Below are 16,780 nucleotides of genomic sequence, written 5' to 3' on the forward strand. Positions count from 1 at the left end.
ATAACTAAATTAAAAAGAAGTTAAAGTTTGATAAGTAAATTAAAAAAAATTAAAATTTAGTAAACAAATAACAAAATTCAAAATTCAGTTACCAAATTGAAATATAGTGATAGCTTGGATACTTTCAGTGTTTATTATCCAAATAAAAAAAAAGAAAAATGTGTGAGCGTATATCTAAAAAATTAAATACATACATATATTTTTTAAATAATATGTAAAAGTTAAAATTTATTAAAACTAAAACAATCAATATATAATAACTTTTAAATAATTTATATAAATTAAAAAAATATCTAAGAAATTAAGAGGGGTATTAATAAATGTGGCTCTGTCACTGTTTAGAAATTATCCTTTTTTTAGATAATTGAGGGAGAGGGGAGTGCTTATGGATGAATTTGAAAATACGATCTAACAGTTTGCTGCCCAGTGTTTATACCGTTTGAATTATATAGCTCATAGGTAAAAATTGTTCTGTTTGAACAAAAAATAAAAGTACCCCTTCAATGTCCAAAAATGCTTAAAATTATTGATTGATGAAATAAAAAAATTAGCATCAGTAAAATAGAATTTTATTCTATTTTAAAAAATTATTGAATCATTTATATTAGAAAGTATTAATTTTTTATTAATAATTTTTTATAAATTGTATTGGAAATAATAAGGATTTTTATTCAAATTAAAAAAGATGAAAATTTAAGTTTAAAAATTAAATACAATATTTAAAAAACATGATTCTAGCAAAACTATTAGTACTTGAAACAATGTATATATATTCACTCCATCTCTTTAATTTTCAATAAGAAGATATAATTTTATAATAATAAATAAGAGTAAAATAAATGGGATGAATTAGTTCAAGTGATAAGAACATTTTTATTGAAATTAAAATAGAATTTTATTCTATTTTAAAAAATTATTGAATCATTTATATTAGAAAGTATTAATTTTTTATTAATAATTTTTTATAAATTGTATTGGAAATAATAAGGATTTTTATTCAAATTAAAAAAGATGAAAATTTAAGTTTAAAAATTAAATACAATATTTAAAAAACATGATTCTAGCAAAACTATTAGTACTTGAAACAATGTATATATATTCACTCCATCTCTTTAATTTTCAATACAGAAGATATAATTTTATAATAATAAAGGCTTAATATATTATTTAACCCCTAAACTATACCATTTTATTCTCTGCGACCTCTAAACTAATTTCGTGTTCTTTTAGACCTCTTAATTCTTTTTTTTTGTTCTATTTAACCCCTCAATCGGAATGTGCACACCACGCGCGATGACGTGGATAAAATTGCTGACATGACTTTGCTGACATGGGGTTAAATAGAATAAAAAAAATAGTTAAGAGGTCCAGTGGAACACAAAAATAGTTTAGAGGTCATAGGGAATAAAAGGGTAAGGTTTAGGGGTCAAAAAATATACAAAGCCTAAATATTTTTTTAATTTAAAATAAAAAGTGATGTACTTTACATATTATTTGAAAAAATCATTTAAGGCTTTAGAAATCATGAAATTTAGCGTGTTTTTCAATTTTAACATAAATTTTAAAAATTTAGAATTGATTTGAAAAATCTGAAATTGCAAAAATTTAAAAGCTGGTGTAGTGTATTAAAAATTTTAAAATTGGGAATTCGTGAAACACGTTAAAAATTATAATTTTTTTAAAAAATTTAGTCTTTTTTTTATATTATCACAGTATAGTAAATTTATATATTTTATAATATTGTTAAAACAGATAAACTTCATTTATCATTATTGAAATGTAAACAAATATTTACATGTACAATAAGCTATATTATGTAATTATTTGACTAAATTTCAATTTTTTTTTATTTTTCTAGAAGATTAAATGGATAAAAATTAAATAATTGTATTTTTGAGAAGGTTAAATAGGTAAAAATTAAAAGTTTGAAGGTGCAATAGAAAAATAAAATAAGTTCAGGGGTTAAATAGAACAAAATAATGTAGTTCGGGGGTTCAATAGAACAATTTATGCATTTTAATTATCCTTCACGCGCTTCAAAGCGTTTGAAAACACGCGCTTTTGCCATGTTGGAAGAAAAAGGTAAGATCGGCAAAAAAATTGCAGTTGACGGGTTAAATAGAACAAAAAATAAAGTTAAGAGGTCGAATAGAATATCAATTTAGTTTAAGAGTCACAGAGAATAAAAGTGTATAGTTTAGGGGTCAAATGATGTATTAAGCCTAATAATAAATAAGAGTAAAATAAATGGGATGAATTAGTTCAAGTGATAAGAACATTTTTATTGAAATTAATTGATTTTGGTTTATGAAAATCTGAAAATAAGGCTAAAGTTATTTTTTTAAAAACCTAATTATTTATTATTTGTGTTCAAATACTACAGTAATAAAAGGAATAGAGGAGAAATATAATGTTAATAGTTCAAATACATTTTTAAAAAAGATATTTGTAAAATAAATTCTAACGTTTTACTTTCGTAATGGTTTAATTACGTAACAGATCTCAACCTTTTTTATTTTTACAATTTATAGCCCAATCATATTTCGACAACTTTATGCATACGTGACAGTCATATTATTATATTATATTATATTATATATATATATATATATATAGGCATATTAAATCCTAACATTTCAAAAAAAAATCAAATAAAATCCTACACTTTCGTGTTTTTGCTATTTGTGAACTAAAAAAGAGAAAAAAAAACTGCCGTAAAAATTGACTGGGGTTACAAAATTCAAAAATAAGAAAGATTAGGATTTGTTTCGTAACGTTTTAAACGTTTGAATTAAATCACTACAAAAGTGAATGTCATAATTTATTTTTCCAATAGCCTTTTTAAAAAACTTATTTACACATTATACAATAAAGAGAAAATGACATACAATCCCTCAAAATCTCAAAATATTATGTTAATAACCCATCTTTTTTTTTCTTGCAAAAATCCCTCAAATTTTAAACGTTTCTTTCATGCCTACCTTTTTGCATTTTTCATTCCTATTTTATCCCTGATGTATTTTGCTTATTGTGTGTGTAATACACTGAATCATTCTTTCTATCATCTCCTACATAACGGTTATTTCTATTAATACAATTTAAAATCCTTTTTCTGATAATTACTCAGCACGACATCACCACGATCGCAGACTCCCACCTTGCTAACAGTTAGCTTCTTCTCCTCCATTATCTCCTAACTTCCTCCATTATTCCTTAACTTCCTCCATTATTATTTTTTCGACCTATTTATATGGTTACCACACGCGGTGGGTCTGATTCTCAACCTGAAATCAAACCCAGCGAAATGAGGAAGAAGACCGTTGCAAAGAAACCTAAAAAAACTGTAAAAAAAAATCAATTGAAGAAGCTTCAGTTCGTCCATCTCCTACCTCTTTGAAGAAGAGACATGCAGATGATTTAATCAGGTCATCGAAGAAGCGCAAAGGCATTTCCATCAATGAATCAAAGAAAACTGCTCCTAAGATGTGATTTCATACTTTTCTAACTTACTTAGGGTTCACATTTAGTCTATTATAGATTTTCTTAACATTTATCCTATACTCAATAGATTTTCAATTAAGTTACATTTCTTTAGGGTTTATACTTGATCTTGTGTATAATGTTTTTTAATTATGAACTTAGTAGTTATTAAACAAACAATTGTTATGTATTCTGTTTTTTATGTATTTGTTATTTTCCAGATTTAGGTTTTTGGTTTTAAATTTTATTAACATGTTTTCATTATGATTTGTAACTGTTTTTGCAGGTTTGTTTGTTTTTTTTTTTTTTTAATTTTTCTGTTTTTATTTTCATTTCATTTTTTTGTGTAATCTTGGTTCATATCTAGTTGACATTGAGTTTTTATGAATTATGACATTTTTCGCTTTCATTTATGTACATCTATAGCAATTTAAACTTAGTCGCGCAGAATTGTTATGTATTTGTAATTTTCTAGAATTATGTTTTTTATTTTAAATTGTATCAACCTGTTTTCATTATGATTGTAACTGTTTTTCCATGTTTGTTTGTTTTTTTAATTTTTTTTGTGTAATGTTGGTTCATATCTAGTTGACATTAAGTTTTTTTGAATTATGACATTTTTCGCTTTCATTTATGTACAGCTATAGCAGTTTAAACTTAGTCGAGAAGTTCATTCTCACTCCAAGGTCGATACGCGCATGTCGTATGATATCATTTCCGAAATCAAATCGACTCTTAATGCCGGTGAATTGGAAATGTTCAGACAATGTTACTTTGGGTACCTCATTGACATTCCATAGATCAAAGTCCAAAATCAGATTATTCACTGTTTGTTACTAAAGGAGGTCGAAAAATTGAACAAATCTGAATTATGGTTTGAAGTCGGCGGGTGTCGGCTGAAATTTGGCATTGAAGAATTTGCGCTGGTGTCAGGTTTTAACCGCCAAGGTGACAGCAGTAAATATGGCTATCCAAAAGTTGCAAATGGCCTTTATGACAAGTACTTCAGCAGGCTGCAATCGGTTTCTAAACAAACCCTTCAGGATTTGTTTTTATCTAGGCGTTGGGATTCGGAGGAGGACGGTTTTAAGCTCGCATTTATGCATTTTTTGCATAATTTCTTGCTTGCTTCACCAAAGACTGCTCGTATCCCTTTGAAAGACTTTGATGTCGTTGATTCTGACGATTTTAATGACTATACGTGGGGTGTTGATGTATTCAAGTGCACGTTTGATTCTTTGGCCACAAAAGCTGTTCTTACTCCAGGATGTCTTAAGGCTGAAGACAATGCTTACCACTATCGCCTAAATGGTTTTCCATATGTATTACAATGCTGATTCTATGATTGCTGCCCGGCAGCCAAAAAAACATTTGTTCAGCTTGTGAACAAAACTGCTATCCCGCGCATTTTGAGTTGGCAAGCATTTTTTCATCCGAAATACATTCCTGTCGACAGAGAACTCTTTGTTGAATTTGCATCTGATGAGGTTTGTAGATTTTTAATTTTACGATTTTTAAATTGAATTTATCATTTGCTTTTTTTCATGTATGGTTTACATTGGGTTCACATTTGGTCTATGTGTAGGTGTTTTTTCGGTCTATTGTTCCAACCCCTGCAGAAAAGAATGCCCTTCCTTTAGGTGACTTTTTCAAAAAGAATAAGGGTAAGGGTAATGCAGTGAATGATTCTGATGTTAGCCAAGTAGGCGGGAATGAAGACGGTTATTGTCCGGTGTTTGATATATCGAATGCTTCTGAATCAATAACGCAAACTTTGGATTTAAGTAAAATGGAAAAGAAGCTTCAAGTTTTGATGGTTGGTCAGAAGACCATGCAGGCTGACATATTGGAGTTTAAACGTGTTTTCACTTCCAAATTTTCCGAAGTTTTGACAGTTGTAAATTCGTTGAATGCGATGCTTACTCATATTGTTGATTCAAAAAAGGTAATGTGTTTTGATTTTTTAGTACTTTTATCATTTAGTGTTACTGTTTTTTGTTATTTTAATAGTTTACATTTTTTATTAATATGTACTGCTTTGCTTACAGGACAAAGTTGATGATTCCAATGTAGATGCCTCATCTTCTCGAGATGGCAGTGAACATGAGGATGATTCTAAATCATCTTCTGTTGAACCTGAAGTTTCTATTGAAACAGAAAACACTGATTCTGAAGAATCTGCCATACTTTTAAGGGTTCAGTAAAATATAATTTATTGTATTTCATATTATGTTTTTGTAACTGAATATGAACTTAATATGAACTTCATATATGTAACAGACTCTGAGTAAGAAAAAGAAAGTATCTGATAGTGTGCAGACAGATAGTGTTGAAAAAGAGAAAAATGCTGATCTTCCCGCGAAGAAAAATAGTTCTATAGGAACCGAAGGAGGAGTTGAAGATTTCGTTGATGCTCAAAAAGTCACGCATACTGATGAAATCGATCCTAAGTCTTCTTCTGTAAAAGAAAATAAAGAGGGGGAGTCTTCTGATGAAGAAGAAAGTAATGAAAAAATGGAAGAGGTAGGGGAGCCTTCTGATGGAGAAGAAAGTGATGAAAAAAGTGAAGATGTAGGTGAGTCTTCTTGTGAGGAAGATGGTTCTAAAAAAATGGAAGATGCAGATTTGGTTGACGAGAAGGCTGGTGATTAGACTGACATTACTGATGATGTTCCAAATGAGAAGAATATGGAAGCTGATGTTGTTATTGCTTCGACTGCTAAGGTATATTTAATATTTATAAATTAAATTTTGTTAATTTTCTTTACTTTTTTAATTTCAATTTATTAGGTTCCGCGTGAAAGTAAGGCGATTTCAATATCTCCAACATGCACTTTGACAGAAGAAATCTGTAATGAGGCTGAAAAAAAAAGGCATATGAATCCATTGCTAAATTGAAATCTAAGGAGGTATTGTTTTCTTTAATTTTTATTAATTGTTTAACTTTATATGTGATGGTTTACATTAGGTTATTATTGAGTTCATATCAGGTTACTTAAAATGTGTTTTTTTTTTACTTTTTGTAGATTGACTATATAGAAGCAAACTTCGATACTGATTCTATTAACCCTGATGTTGTGACTCCAGTTCCTTCTAAAAGGATTGTAAAACCTAGTTTTTTAATGAAGTCACCATTTTTGAACGAGTTTGGTTCTTCTTCAGGCTGCATTATGCCGAAGCCAACTATTGGCAGCGTCTGTCTTTGTCCATTTGACGGTAATTGCAATTTATTTAGCGATGTCACTAAACAAGATATTGTTAGGAAATGGCTGGCAGAAGGCAATTCTAAAAGCTCCAGGTTCGTATGCTAACTTATTTTATGTTTATAATTATTTTGTTTCACTTAGATTTTTAAATATGTTTTCTTTTTGTTTTTAGGAAGAAAATATACGATTCAAAGACTGATATATTGCGTCCCCGTTTTTGTCTTGGAGTGGGTAACATTGACTCAAAAAGTTGGTTTTACAATCTTTTTCACATTGGACATCCTATTGCGTATTCTGTTAGTATCTTTTTTCTTATTTTTTCTTTTTATTATTTTATTTATTTATCATTTTAATTACTCATGATAGCTGCAATAACCATAAGTTGACTACATATCAACTTATCTTTATTTTTTATTTTTTTGCAGCATGTAGATATTTTGCTTTATTATCTGAGGAAAAAAATTAAAAACGGACGTGCTGTAAACAACAGATGCACAACTACTGACAATTATTTCGATCGACGTATTCAAGCCATATACGCTTTATACTTGAAAAAGCAAGATACGTCACTTGTTTCTTCGAAAAATACAGCGGCTGAGTACATTTACGGTGGTCATATGCGTTGCAACACCAAGTGGGCTGATGTTGATGATGTTCTTTTCCCGATCAACTGCGGTAAAGATTGGCATTGGATATTGGCTCGACTGAACTTCAAGGAACGATGCATATATGTCTACAATTCGTTGAGGTCAGTCCGAAGTGACTCATCTGCAATTGAGATCGTTAACTGCTATAGTGTGTTGCTTCCGCTCTTCCTTGAAGATGTCAAATTTTTTGAATCTCGAGATGACATAGACACTACCAGCGGTCCTTATGAGGGAAAGAGTATAACTGACCCATTCAGAATCGAGATTGTGCAGAACTTACCCATTCAAACTGATACGTAAGTCTTATATTTTTTACCATTTTTATTTAGTTGTTTTTTTTAAAGTTATGGTGGCAGAATATGAACTTGATGTGAACTGTATGTGAACCTTATGTCATTCTTATCTATTATACCTCTTTAACATTTTTATCTTACTTCTTGCAGTGATTGTGGAGTTCATATGTTTGCCGCTGCTGAGTTTTTTGTTGATGGAAAAGTTATGGGGCAAGATTTTAGTGCCGAAGAACACCGTGCTCGTTATGCTTCGTCATTATATTTTTATGGTCGTTGGAAGTACGAATCTTCAGTTCTTAGTGAAAATGAAGCTCCTTTGAAAATCAAGAGGGTGGCTTCTTAGGCATTTTTCCTTTTAGGATTTTATTTTGTTTTGTATCGGAAATATATCTGAATATTATCGTACTATCGTACTTTGGATGTTATTATTTGTCTTTTGTTTTTTATATTGTAAACAGAATTTATATTTTTAATTCTAGTTGGCACCATTTTTCTCTCTTTTATTTTATTTTTAGTCTACTATACAATTAAACATTTATTTGTTTCTTTGTGTAGCTTTTAAATATTAATTCAAAGTTACAATTTTTTTATACCTAATATAAGCCATATTTGAACATAACTCTGTACAACTCATACTTAAGGACTATATGTGAACTTAATATTAACCTTATGTCAACTTAAAAAAAAAACAAATCAACAAGTCTTTTTAAATTTATTACATATATTGTGGATTGCATTAATATATAGGACATTTTATATATAAAGAAATTGAAATTTATATTACTTTAAAACTTCAATATGTCTTTTTAATTGAAATGTATTTGAACCTCAAAACAACCTTATATCAACCTGAAGTGAACTTTAATAAATTGGATCATTTTTTCTTAGGCATATTCCTGCATGTCTTCACATTGTGTCCTTTTTTTTCACATCTGCTGCACTTGTTATGATTTGTAGTTTCCTCGGCAGATCTAATTCTTTTCTTCCTAGGCCTTCCCGACTTTGTTCTTCCTTGTGGTGTATTAACAATCTTTTGTGCCACTTCTTCCGGGACATTCCACAAACTTTCATCTACCACTGGATATACTGTTTCTTCATATGTCTTCAGTATTGTTTCTTTTGTGAAATAATGCGAACAAAATTTGTAAGGATCTTGATTGAATTCTTTGAGTATTTCCATTGCATGTGGGCAAGGAATTTCATCAATGTCGAATCTCCTACATGTGCACGTTCTTTTTTTGAGGTCGACAATGAACTTTGTTTTATGATCATAGATTGTCTTCACATTGTCATTTGAATTTGAAACCTGCATTTTTAGTTAAATTTGCAGTAACCATATATGAACCATATGTTAACTATATGTGAACTTTACTTATTAAATTTTATATAATTAAATCATACCACTAATTTCAATGACTGAATGTAATTGTCATTCAATATATCTTCTGCTCTTTTTGATAGGTTTGTGAAAGTTGATCGTGCCAGATGCCTATTCGCGTAGCTCCATTCTTGCACCATTTTTCGTAGGTACTCAAGTAGTGTAGTGATTGGGAGATCCTTACCTGCCTTTATTCTGGAATTCATTGATTCTGCAATATTAGTTGTCATGACTCTGTGCCTGTTATTTTCGCAATGTGCTCGTGCCCATTTTTTATACTTAACAGCTTCTAGGTAAGTCTTTAAACCTCTGCACATACCGTCAAGTTGCTTCATGTAGTAGTCAAATGCCTCAGTTGTGTAGGCTTTTGCTGCCCCATAAAATGCTTCTCGTAGTTGTTTTGATGACTTCTTGAAGTTTTTTTTAACATTGTTGAATAAATGAAATGTGCACAATACATGGGAAGCTTCTGGAAAAAATGCAGTGGCTGCATTTTTAATGCTTTCATGTCGATCATAAACTATACACATGTCACTTCGCATCTAAAATGCATCTCTAATTCTCCTCATAAACCACTCCCAGGAGTCATCGTTTTCAGAATCCACTACTGAAAAAGCTAGAGGAAATATCTTACCATTTCCATCTTGTGCACATGCTATTAAAAGCATACCTCCATAGGCTGAAGTAAGGAAAGTGCCATCAACAACAATTACCGGAATGCAGAACTCCCATCCTTTTATATATGCATTCAATGCCATAAAAACATAAAGGAAGTTGTTGTCATCTTTTACTTCCAACTTGACAAACGAACCCGGATTTGCAACCACTAGCATGTCCAAGTAGCTTGGTATTAATGAAAAAGAGTCATAAGGTTTTCCTCTTACCATTTCTTGAGCTACTACTTTCGATCTGTAGGCTTTAGAGTAGCTCATTTTTATTCCATGATCATCTCTCATGTCTCTCATAATATCAGCTGGTTTGTAAACAGTTTTGAGGTTGGTGTACTTGGATTTAATGTATTCACCAATTACACTCGATGTTGCCTGCCTTTGATCACTAGTTCTCACAACCATTGAGCAATTGTGGTTAATATTAAGTTTTCGAATGATAAAAATCTGTGATGTTCCTTTTCTTGAAGCATTAAATTTCCATGTGCAATTTGTATCCAAACAGCTCAAGAAATATTGCCTTTCACATGATCTCTGTACCTTGAATTGAAAATGGTTGTTGATTGCATAAGTGCTCAAAATTGATTTCAAAACATCTTTGTTCTTGTATGACTGTCCTTCTTTGATTTCTCTATGTTTTGTGTCTGTTATTAAATTATCATCTTTGAAGTTACTTTCCACTTCATCTTCATCATGTGTGAACTCATTGTTCAAAAATCTAGCATAGTTTATCACATCGGACATCTGTTCATTCCTTTTTTCACTTGTTGAGCCTACCTCATATGTTGATCTTGATGCATTTGCTGATTGTTGTCCTGACTGCACATCCGCATTTGATACATTGAAAGTGGAGTCAAAGAATGCCACTTCGTTTCCGGACGATATGAATGAAATGCATAACGGGTACATCATGCAATCTGTTGCATTCTTTTTCAGCTCCAAGTAGAATGACAAATTTCCATTGTCTGTTATTTTCATTGGTGGATAATTGTTTTTGACTTGATACTTAATCTCCAGGCAAGTTGACATAAGGTTGATATTGAGTTGCTTTGACAGAATTTCCAATAAACTGTTGTAGTCACTGTCTTCTTTAACCAATATTCCCATTGGTTCAAAATTTACATACTCCATGTTTTGATTCCATTCTCCATTGTAGTGAACAAATATCAAAATACTATGCATATCTGTTTTTATCACATAAATATAATGAAAAAAATCATTATTCAAAACAGTTACAGTTAACAATGTAATGCTCTTGAAATCATATAATTTCATATTCATGTAATCTAACTTTAATAAATCAAAATTTTGTCTGTTGAAATCGAATTAGATTCTCTTTTAATTTGAAATCCTTACTATAAACTTATTAAACTTATATTTAACTGAATTTACTATATATTTTTGCAATGTGTTATTATACAGATTTTTTTTTATTTCTTACATTACTGATAACTAACATGGTTTGAGCTTGATTTTGAAGCTATCAATGGCAGAAAAATGGACAGAAGATCAGCTTGATTTTTATGTAAATCACAGAGATCAACTTGATGTAATGTAAACAATTATTACTAACCTGGTTTGATCTTGACTGCGAAGCTATCAATGGACAAAAATTGCACAGAGATCAGCTCGGTAATGTAGTTAAGATGAGTCTAATTTTTCTTTATAAATTCATTAACAATGGCAAATTTGATTGAGGTTGAAGATGAAGATTGTATTTGTTGTTTGTTTGGAAAGAAAGTCTTTTCTATATTATACACGTTATTTAGCTTGAGGTTATAAATGTCCTTTTATTTTTTATTTGTAACTGATTTTGGAGTATTGAGGGATTCTTGCAAACTTTCCTATTATTTTGAGGGATTGTTGCTTAAATAGAAAGCTGAGGAAAAAACAATAGAAGAGGGACCATTTAGGGGAATCATGTAAATTGTTCTACAATAAAATGAGAGATTATTTTCACAATTACGGGCCTAACTTTCATTTTAGAGATATACAATGCTGATCTTTTTTTTTATTCCTTTTCTTTTATCACAATACATTTTCTCTATCTCCCTCTTTTTTTCTTAATTCCAACTCCAACTCAGAGCCTCATTTCAATGTTTTTATTGTTTCTTGCTGCCGCCTTTAACGTTTTTCATCGTTTCATCACAACACCCATTAATAGCAACGACGATGTGGTTTTCAAATTGGGCGACCTTCCTTCTTTTTCGACATCCTTTGAGCTCTCCATCTTTTTCGATCAGTGTTTTCAAGAGATCTAAGCATACCTGCGAATCTTCTGAAAACGACAACGGACACTCTCCGAACAATCGTTGCATCTAATTTGATCGAGTCAGCACCGTTCATGATTTTGAATCTGATGTCATCGTTGATTTTAGATCTAGATCTGTTGATCTTTTGGTATTCTCTGTTCATTGGGGGTTTGTTCGGTTTCATGTAATTTATGCTTTATGGTTGTACCGGTGGTTATTAGCTTGATTTGTATGTTGCGATTTGTAATATTGTTTATTTTGTAATGGTGTTGGTGTTTTGGAGATCCAACTACCGCCGTCGCTTTTGGCTTTGTCGGAGCTCGAGAGGTTGATGTCGCCGTGATGGCAGTCGGTGGTCACCTTCTTCAATTTTTTTCACTGTGTATTTGTAATAATTTTGGTGTTGGTTTACTAAATGGTATTATCAATAATTTTATTTTTAGTATATTCTCAGAGATGAATTTGTGTATTTGGAATAATTTTCTTATTGGTTAATCAACGGTTTATGAATGGTACACCAATAATTTTATTTTTAGTACACTATTAATAAAAGTTGGGTTAACCGTTGGTAAATTTGTAATAAATTTTATTTTAAATATATCGTTAGTAAATTTTAATAGTGTATTTTAAACAAATTGTATTTTAAAAAAAACTTAATTTTATTTTTAGTACACTGTTAGTGAACTGTGAGTAAACTCCTAATAACCTTATAGTTAATTAATTTTTAATTATATCGTTAATAATTTGTTAGTAAAGTTAAATTGTGAATTCAAAACATAATTATTTCTAGTATACCATTAGTAACTTATTAGTATACCGCTGGTTAACTAAAATCGTAATTTTGAAATTAAAAAAGTTATTTTTATAAAAAAATATAAATTGTATTTTTTTTAAAAAAATTGACATAATATTTTTTAGAATGTTTTATTTATTTATAAATATTTATTTAAAGAGGCCTTTTAAAATAAAGGCGTAATGCCTTAAAAAAACCCCGACCTTTCATCTCTGACGTTGAAAATTTGTCAATTTTATCCCATTTTGTATTTTTTTTATTTCAATTGTACCCTAAAGCATAAAATTGACCTTTATTTATGTGACAAAAGTTCAAAAGAATTTTTCAAAAATGGTCAATTTAATATAAAAATTTAATTTAATGCAAAAAAGATCAATTTAAAGAATTTTGTCAAATAAAAAAGGTCAATGTTATACTTTATGTTATAATTAAAATGAAAAAATACAAAATAGGGTAAAATTAACTGATTTGTAACATCAGAATAGAATTAAAAAAAAGGATGAAAAGTCAGAGTTTTTTAAGACATTAGGCCTAAAATAAAATAGTAAAAGTAAATATTAATGCATATTAGTAGGTTATAAGAAGCCAAACTTCTTACATATACACACACGTTTGCGTGGCTGAGATGTAAATAACTAGATAATTATGGGCATCTGTTGGGAAGATAGATTCATAAATGTAATTGACCCAAAAGCCAACTGGGTATCCCATTTCTCTCAACAACAACAAGAAAAAGAACACATAGAAACAAATTTCATAGCTCTCCTTTGCCATTAAAACACAGAGAAGATTCACTAAAACAACTTCAATTACACAGACCTTTACTTATCCCACACTCCAGGTATCTAAATTTGTTTCTTTTTCTTTTTTGGATTTGATTTTACTGGCTATTAGTGAATTTCATAACATGGGTTCGTGTTAGAATTTGAGGAGCTTGATTTTATTGCAGTATTTGAATTCCAAATTAGTTTTTACAAACTTCTAATTAGCATCATAGGCCAAAAGGGTATATATTATATGTTATTTGGCTGTTTGTTTATGATTCTGTTCATTGAAATTAACAGGTTACATAATTTGTTTTATTGTTTGTACAGTTTGTTTTGATTCTTTGTAAAGAATTTGTGGTTTATTTTATGTATAACTTTTTTGAAAAGAAACTTAAATATGTGGGTTTGAAAGTTAAAGATTGGATTTTTATGCTTTGGCATCTCGAATGAATTTTGCTTTACTCTTTATTTTTTTATCTGTTCTGATTGTCGGTTTGTGCACTACAATTCTCTGTTTAGTGTTTAAAGTGCCTTTTGATCCGTAGAATGAAGAGGTGAATCAGCATCAACTATCACACAGTATTCTTGGGATTTATTCTTGAATAAGTTTATTTTTATAGTCGATCACGATTTCGTTTTTCGCGAATGTTTACGGTTTAGTTTTAGAGTTCTTGTAAATCATAATGAGTAGAATATGTGTGGTTGAGTTTGGGAAAACGATGGGTACTGTTTGTTTGCTTTTCCCCCAATGTAATGAAAGTCAATAACCTGAAATTAGCTCATCTTTCTCAATCACCATCTAAGTCTTCATTTTTATTACTTTGGCTGTTTTGACTGTACATTATTGGTGGTTGTGTTAAAAGTCAAAAGCCGGTTGAAATGTCGGAAGCTCAATGCGTTAAGGTCGATAGTTTGAGAAGAATGAACCGGGCAAGTGATGGTCCTTCAAATGATCTTGGGTTACTATTTATCATTTCATGACTGTTCTTTCCCTTTTATTATTGTTTTGCCATTTGTTTTTCTAAATTTCTCATTAAGGCAGAGTTTATATTGACTTTTTAATCTTACATTAGGTTTCCTTCTATGTGCAGATTAAGGTGATCTACTACTGCTGCAAATAATAAGTTCAAATTGTCTTCAAAAATTCATGCTCGGGATCTTGGAGTCGACTATTTTTCCTTGTCTGATGCATAATAACATGCAGCTTTATGCAATTATAATCAAGCAGAGTGAACCAATATAATTGACAAGGATACCACATCCTCTTATTCAGAGAAAGCAAGTAAATCGATAGCTACTTTTAGATGCAAACTTCTCAGAAGCATCGAAATTCGGCTGGTATTCACAGTTTTTACCATCATCCACAAGAAATTGATCAATATGGTTTATCTCATATACAAATTTTAGACAACAGTACATTATCAGATGGTGGCAGCCAAGGTACCAGCGTCTCCTTTCAAACCGTCAAAGAAGAATATTTTACCTTGGAATCATCCTCAGCCACTGCAGGTTTTGTTGGTTATGATTCGCCGGCTGCCAGTGTCTCCTCCAACAGAAGTCCCTTTTCACCTCAAGGCTCACATTCATGCCTGTCAGATCAGCATCACTCTCCTTGCAATACTTATGGATCTCCAATGAGTGGATCTTCATCTGCCGATGATGATAATATATTGATGAGGCAGAAATTGAGGGAACTGGAATTTTTGTTATTGGGATCAGAATCCAACATTTCAAACAATGACGATTTCTGTTTCCACCAAACTGATCAGTTAGGTGGATGGGACTGGGCCCAAATGCAGGAAATGATCCCTAGGTTGGATTTAAGGCAGATGTTGTTTGCTTGTGCTCAAGCCGTTGCGGATGGTGACATTCCTAGAGCAGCAGGTTTAATGACTGTGTTGGAGCAAATGGTATCCGTCTCTGGAGATCCGATACAAAGGTTAGGAGCTTATATGTTGGAAGGGCTTAGAGCTAGGTTAGAACTGTCGGGGAGTAAAATCTACAGAGCTTTGAAGTGTGAAGCACCAGTGAGCTCAGATTTGATGACATACATGGGAATTCTTTATAAGATTTGTCCGTACTGGAGATTTGCTTATACCTCCGCCAATGCTGTCATAAGGGAAGCTGTGGAATATGAGCCGAGAATTCATATAATTGATTTTCAGATTGCTCAGGGTACCCAGTGGATTTATCTAATACAGGCACTTGCAGATCGGCCAGGTGGTCCGCCATCTATTCGGATAACTGGTGTTGATGATCCCCAATCAGCTTATGCTCGTGGTGGAGGACTGGATATTGTGCGGAAAAGGTTATCAAACTTTGCTCAGTCGAAGAATGTGCTGTTCCATTTCCATGATGCTGCCATGTCTGGCTGCGAGGTTCACCTTGAACATCTTGGCGTGCAACCCGGGGAAGCTGTTGTAGTGAATTTTCCATATATATTGCACCACATGCCAGATGAAAGTGTGAGCACTTGGAATCACAGAGATCGACTGCTAAGGCTGACAAAGAGCTTGTCTCCGAAGGTTGTGACCATCGTGGAGCAAGAATCCAACACTAATACCAAACCGTTCCTTCCACGGTTTAAGGAAACGCTAGCATATTACAGTGCAATGTTTGAATCAATTGATGCTGGTTCCTCCCGGGCTGACAAGCAAAGAATAAATGCAGAGCAGCACTGTGTGGCTCGGGACATTGTTAATATGATAGCTTGTGAGGGAGCTGAGAGAGTTGAACGCCATGAACTCTTCGGGAAATGGAGGTCGCGCCTTATGATGGCTGGATTTACTCAGTACCGGCTAAGTTCGCAGGTGACAGAAGCGGTGAGAAATGTGCTAAAGGAATATGATAGGAATTATGGAGTGGAAGAGAAGGATGGAGGTGTATATTTATGGTGGATGAACACGGCCATGTCGTCGTCCTCTGCTTGGAGATGAGAAGCTGCCAATTCCATATAACTTGTGTAGATTTTGGTGTTTAACTGTTTGTGGTGTCGCATTTAGAGCAATGATGTATGTAGTCATGTTTGCACATGTTCAACTGTAGAACTGAAAATAGCTCGTTTTTCAGATACTAGACTGTCAAAGAAACAAACTATAAGATTTCACTCTTAAGATAATTTTGATTTACTAAAAAATTTATTGATGAAGATTAATATAAAAGGAAAGTTATATAACAAGACTAATGTAAGATATCAACTAATGAAAAAATTGGAGAAACAAATCTATACATAGATTTTGCATATGTTGACTGAACAAGAAGCAAAAGTTATGTTGGAGCGGCTACTTCCATTTGCC

General features: G+C 31.5%; 4 protein-coding genes across 4 annotated transcripts; 2 read left to right on the forward strand and 2 right to left on the reverse strand.

Moving 5' to 3' along the window:
- The first annotated feature begins 6,168 nt into the window (after positions 1-6,168).
- On the forward strand, positions 6,169-8,122 carry LOC126665349 (uncharacterized). Its single transcript, XM_050358123.1, has 5 exons — positions 6,169-6,204; positions 6,507-6,778; positions 6,859-6,982; positions 7,112-7,629; positions 7,777-8,122. The coding sequence occupies exons 1-5, from the start codon at positions 6,169-6,171 to the stop codon at positions 7,967-7,969; spliced, it is 1,143 nt and encodes a 380-aa protein (XP_050214080.1). The 3' UTR covers positions 7,970-8,122.
- Positions 8,123-8,500: 378 nt separating this feature from the next.
- Positions 8,501-9,534, reverse strand: LOC126665356 (uncharacterized). The gene is made up of 2 exons (XM_050358135.1): positions 9,028-9,534; positions 8,501-8,932 (listed from the first exon to the last, which is right to left on the reverse strand). The coding sequence occupies exons 1-2, from the start codon at positions 9,532-9,534 to the stop codon at positions 8,501-8,503; spliced, it is 939 nt and encodes a 312-aa protein (XP_050214092.1).
- A 12-nt stretch (positions 9,535-9,546) lies between these two features.
- LOC126665383 (uncharacterized) lies at positions 9,547-10,947 on the reverse strand. The gene has a single exon (XM_050358168.2). The coding sequence runs from the start codon at positions 10,945-10,947 to the stop codon at positions 9,547-9,549; it is 1,401 nt and encodes a 466-aa protein (XP_050214125.2).
- Positions 10,948-13,392: 2,445 nt separating this feature from the next.
- On the forward strand, positions 13,393-16,602 carry LOC126664462 (scarecrow-like protein 13). The gene is made up of 2 exons (XM_050356854.2): positions 13,393-13,558; positions 14,576-16,602. Exon 2 carries the CDS (start codon positions 14,789-14,791, stop codon positions 16,418-16,420), a length of 1,632 nt encoding a protein of 543 aa, XP_050212811.1. The 5' UTR covers positions 13,393-13,558; positions 14,576-14,788; the 3' UTR covers positions 16,421-16,602.
- The last annotated feature ends 178 nt before the right edge of the window (positions 16,603-16,780 follow it).

This window comes from Mercurialis annua, linkage group LG1-X (genome assembly GCF_937616625.2).
Source record: "Mercurialis annua linkage group LG1-X, ddMerAnnu1.2, whole genome shotgun sequence".
NCBI classification, from domain to species: domain Eukaryota; kingdom Viridiplantae; phylum Streptophyta; class Magnoliopsida; order Malpighiales; family Euphorbiaceae; genus Mercurialis; species Mercurialis annua.

What these genes read in the sequence shown, in the direction of transcription:
- LOC126665383 (XM_050358168.2), bottom strand. Translation starts at nt 10,947, where the DNA reads ATGAAATTATATGATTTCAAGAGCATTACATTGTTAACTGTAACTGTT.
- LOC126664462 (XM_050356854.2), top strand. Translation starts at nt 14,789, where the DNA reads ATGCAAACTTCTCAGAAGCATCGAAATTCGGCTGGTATTCACAGTTTT.
- LOC126665349 (XM_050358123.1), top strand. Translation starts at nt 6,169, where the DNA reads ATGGAAGCTGATGTTGTTATTGCTTCGACTGCTAAG. An exon ending in GGCAATTCTAAAAGCTCCAG is followed by an intron (nt 6,779 to 6,858) that starts GTTCGTATGCTA and finishes TTTTGTTTTTAG; the next exon opens with GAAGAAAATATACGATTCAA. An exon ending in GACATCCTATTGCGTATTCT is followed by an intron (nt 6,983 to 7,111) that starts GTTAGTATCTTT and finishes ATTTTTTTGCAG; the next exon opens with CATGTAGATATTTTGCTTTA.
- LOC126665356 (XM_050358135.1), bottom strand. Translation starts at nt 9,534, where the DNA reads ATGTGTATAGTTTATGATCGACATGAAAGCATTAAAAATGCAGCCACT. An exon ending in TTCAGTCATTGAAATTAGTG is followed by an intron (nt 8,933 to 9,027) that starts GTATGATTTAAT and finishes CTAAAAATGCAG; the next exon opens with GTTTCAAATTCAAATGACAA.